The sequence below is a fragment of the Pistacia vera genome, unplaced genomic scaffold (genome assembly GCF_008641045.1).
Source record: "Pistacia vera cultivar Batoury unplaced genomic scaffold, PisVer_v2 Contig1403, whole genome shotgun sequence".
Lineage (NCBI taxonomy): Eukaryota > Viridiplantae > Streptophyta > Magnoliopsida > Sapindales > Anacardiaceae > Pistacia > Pistacia vera.
Genome location: NW_022195471.1, coordinates 1 through 4,189, shown reverse-complemented (window position 1 = coordinate 4,189; position 4,189 = coordinate 1). Strand labels below are relative to the sequence as shown.

Genomic DNA, 4,189 nt, shown 5'->3' with positions numbered 1-4,189 from the left:
ACTAGTTTGGAAATTCTTGAACAGCACAAGAATGGAAAGCGGCATAAGAAGAACTTGCAAAGGACTGAGGAGTTGAGAAAAATTGTCAAAACAATCACTGAAGTACAGAATGAACAAGAACCTGTGGCTGAGTCCAAGATCGAAGTGCCTCAGCATCAAAAGTTTGCTCAGGGTGGTCAAGATAATGATTCAGCAGGAAATATAGGTACTGAAACCATACTTGATAAAAATAAAATGGAGGCTGATAATCAAAACAATGCAGAGGAACAATCTGAAGTTCCTGCAAAGGAGTCTTCTGATTTGCAAGCTGGGAAGCCTAGGATGGATTCTGATAATTGGAGGTGTGGAGTGAAATGGAAGATGAGAGGTGGTCGGGGAGGAAAGTGGATGAAAATGTTTGGAAGTTCAAGGCAACCAATGGAACCTCCCATTTCCCAAACCTAAAGTGTAATTCCGCTAATATGTGACTTGTGCAATGTTAAATGTGACACGCGGGAAGTTTTTGACCGCCATCTTTCTGGTAAAAAACATATTGCTAAGCTTAAAAGGTTTGAAGGTCACCAAGCTATGTATGGCCCTATGGGTTACCCTCCTAACCCAATTGCTCAAACTCTTACCATTCTCAAGGACATCATCAGCCACCGGTTTATGGTTCTCACGGCTTATTTCCTCCATCTTGTCCTTACATGTCTCCACAAACTCACCAAGCTGCAGTCGAATCAAGTGGCATGGATAATGTATTTCAACAGTATCCCAAGGATCAAGCAGAATCCGCCACTGAATCTGGTGGTCACAATACTGGTCTAGTGGTTATAGAAACTCAGCAACAGGTAGCGACAGTAGAACCGGAGATCAGACAACCTTCTACAACATAGGCAAATTCTAATTTGATCTCATAGTCTGAAGTTTACTGGTTTGTCCTCCAGAAGATACCCGCCCTGCATAGAGTAATTAACTTCCAGAATCCAGTTATATCACCTTCTCTTAGACATCCATCAAATGCGGGGCTGGATGGCTTTATTACTTTTTCCTCTGTAAGGGGCGGATCCAGCTCATTTTTGGGTGGGCTATGGCCCACTCTCAATTTTTTTTAAAATATTAATATATATAATTTTTAGATTTTGACCCACCCTAATAAAAATATTAATGGACAAAAATATTAATATATAATTATTTTTTATTTTGGCCCACCCTAAAAAAAAATTCTGGATCCGCCAATGAACTTTGTACCCTTAGGCTCCGGAAAAGATTGCTGGTTCAATTTTATTGGTAGCTAAGTGAGAGTTGCTTGGGTAGTTTTATAGTTAATATTCTGATTTGTGCATTTCATTATTGAACAAGAGCTACACCTACTCATCACCGTAAAATCTGTTTGAAATGTGTGCCGAAGTCAAATCCTGGAAACATGGTGCGGGCGGGTCCCATTAGTTGCTCTCTTGGCTTTCTTTTATTTTTATTTTTTTTAATGATTAAAGTGATGGATTAGTTTACGTGTATTTTAATTAATCTTTTGATGTATTTTAATTAATTTTTTAGGATCCTGAAATTATTGACTATATAAGAACTTTAGTAACTACCCTTATTAACAATCGAAGAGAGACTTAAACTCAGAATCTCTTAACTGATACATCTAAGAGTTCTTATCGAATTATTCAACTACTTAAAAATAGTTACTCTTGCCTTAAGGCATACTCCATATTTGTTTAGAAGAAACATTTTCGATTGAAAAGTGAAAATTTATTATTAAATTGAGTTAATAATTAAATTTGATAAGTTTGTTATAACAACAAAATTAACAAACTTATCAAAATTCTGATTGTGCTTGATTGACATTGAATTTTAGGGTCTCTTTAGAAGTTTTTTTCCACTGGTTTTAAGGAGTTTTTAATTAAATTGGATTTGAGGTGTTTTAAAACTATTACTTGTCAGAATTTTTATACACTGGTTTTGACTAGCTCAAAAACCCCCCGAATCAGTGTAGTATATTTTTTAGGAGTTTATAAAACACTCCAAATCGGGGTGTTTTAGTTAATTTTAAAATTTTATTCCACAAATACCCTATCCACTACAAAACTATCCCAATTATATCCAAAAAAAATTAACCATATTATGCGTGTCTCTAGCAATATTAACTATAAAATAATTTTAACCAATCATAAAAAAAAAAAAAAAAATATTAAAATCTCATTTCTAGATACTTTCTTGAAGAAGTGGGGCTATAATTTTTCAATCACTCTAGATGCTGCAAAGAATAGCGAAGAAGTATAAAGAGACTTTATCAAATCTGAAGTTACAAAATACTAATAAGTAGAAAACAAATAGAGAACTCTTACCTTGTAATTGAAAAAAATAAAACTCCAAGTTGGGGTATTTTTACGGGCATATATGTAAATTTATTATTTTAAAAAACTGTCAAAACGGCTAGAAATTAAACTCCCATGCACAGATTGGGTGTTTTAAAAATCATCACTAAAAACCCCTTAAAACCACTACGATAGTTTATTCTCAAAACCGTTATGTTAGTTTACCCTCATAATCACTACCATGAAACTCCCAAGCGAACCCTTAAGTATTAACAAATTAATAATGATACTAAAATAAATGATAAGATAATAATTTAATAATATTTATTAACTCATAACAATATAAATTAAAACAATTTACTCATAAAATAATATGACAAGAAAATTTTTGTTATTTTATTATACTTTAAATTTATGTTTTTAACTTTTATTAAATTAGACAAATACTTACTATTTGAAAATAGTTTTACTTATATTTGAAGATTAGAGATTTTGTTTTGGTAAAAGTAATTTCCTAATCTCAACAAAAGTAAGAAGGGGTTGTAATTTTATTTCTTTAGTTTCACCCTTCCATCAATTGGTTCCTATATTTTACAAATTGAAGCCATATTAAAAATAGCTCCTCCATTCTTATTCTTCTTAAAAGAAAATAAAGATATTTGGGAGGAAAAGAAAAAGTGTAGGACTTAAAGGGGTCAAAAGAGTCAAAATAATTCTTGTTATTGATGGTTGTATAAAGGCGGTGCCACTTCTATCCTCTGCAGAATATCTCAATAAGCGAGTTGAGTTAATCAGGTATTTGACGAGGAGTTACAGTTATGGCCGACCACTCCGATGATTTAGACCAACTTCTCGACAGTATGTTCTTTTATTTGTTTATTTCTTTAATTCTCTCCTGCCCATTATTTCTTAATTCAATTACTTTCAGGTGCTTTGGATGATTTCCAGAATCTCAATCTCACTCCTTCCTCTCAAACTCAAAGGTCTCTTACTTTTTCAATTTTTCCTCTTTTTATATACCTAATTGTACTTGTATCTGTGTTCGCTCCAAAGCCTCTTCCTTTAATCTATACAGCTTTAAATTTCTGTCCTTGGTTCTCAATTTTGCTCAGAAGCTTGACTCTTTTGATTCAAATTTCAAGTTTTTATCTTTTATATCTGACATTTTATACAAGTGGCGGTGTTTTGGTATTAGTATATCTCAATTGGCACTATAGTTTATGTGTATATTTTTATCTAACTCAGGCGACATGATTAGTTTGTATGCTATGTTTATATGTCTTTTCTATATATTACAAGCTTTAAATTCCTCTTTTCTGTATAAGCTTTTTGCTATAAAGTTTCGACCTTTTTGGTTAAAAGAAGATTTAATCTTTTAGCTTTGGTTTGGTTTGCTTGTAGGAGTGGAGAAGGAAATGGCACAGAGAAGAAGCAAGAATTTGGTACTTTGCCATCTGGGATACAAGGGTTGGGGATGGGATTACCTGACTTGAAAACCAAGAAAAAGGGAAAGCAAAAGGTTTCAAAAGATTCCCATGTCACGGAGACTCTTAATAAGCTCAGAGAACAGACGAGGGAGGCTGTGAAAGGATTAGAATCAATGGCACAACCAGGTGGATTTGATTTCGGTAAGGATGCTGTGGTTGATGATTGGGTTAAGCAGTTTGAGGAGCTTGCTGGCTCTCAGGTAATTCTTCAATTTTATTATTATTATTATTATTTTTAATTTTTTGAGTTAATGGTTTTAGTGGTTTGCTTAAAACTAAATTGCAAGTACTGGTCTGAATTTGGTGTTGTTTGTGTTTACGCTGCTTTACTTTTTGGGGGTAATTGCTTGTACAATAAAGAATCTAGACAAGAGTTTTAATGCTTAAAAGCCCTTATGG

General features: G+C 33.2%; 1 protein-coding gene across 1 annotated transcript; it reads left to right on the top strand.

The window, feature by feature from the left end:
* The first annotated feature begins 3,007 nt into the window (after positions 1-3,007).
* LOC116123244 (peroxisome biogenesis protein 19-2-like) lies at positions 3,008-4,044 on the top strand. The gene is made up of 3 exons (XM_031409040.1): positions 3,008-3,161; positions 3,232-3,286; positions 3,705-4,044. Exons 1-3 carry the CDS (start codon positions 3,122-3,124, stop codon positions 4,027-4,029), a joined length of 420 nt encoding a protein of 139 aa, XP_031264900.1. The 5' UTR covers positions 3,008-3,121; the 3' UTR covers positions 4,030-4,044.
* Positions 4,045-4,189: the final 145 nt, after the last annotated feature.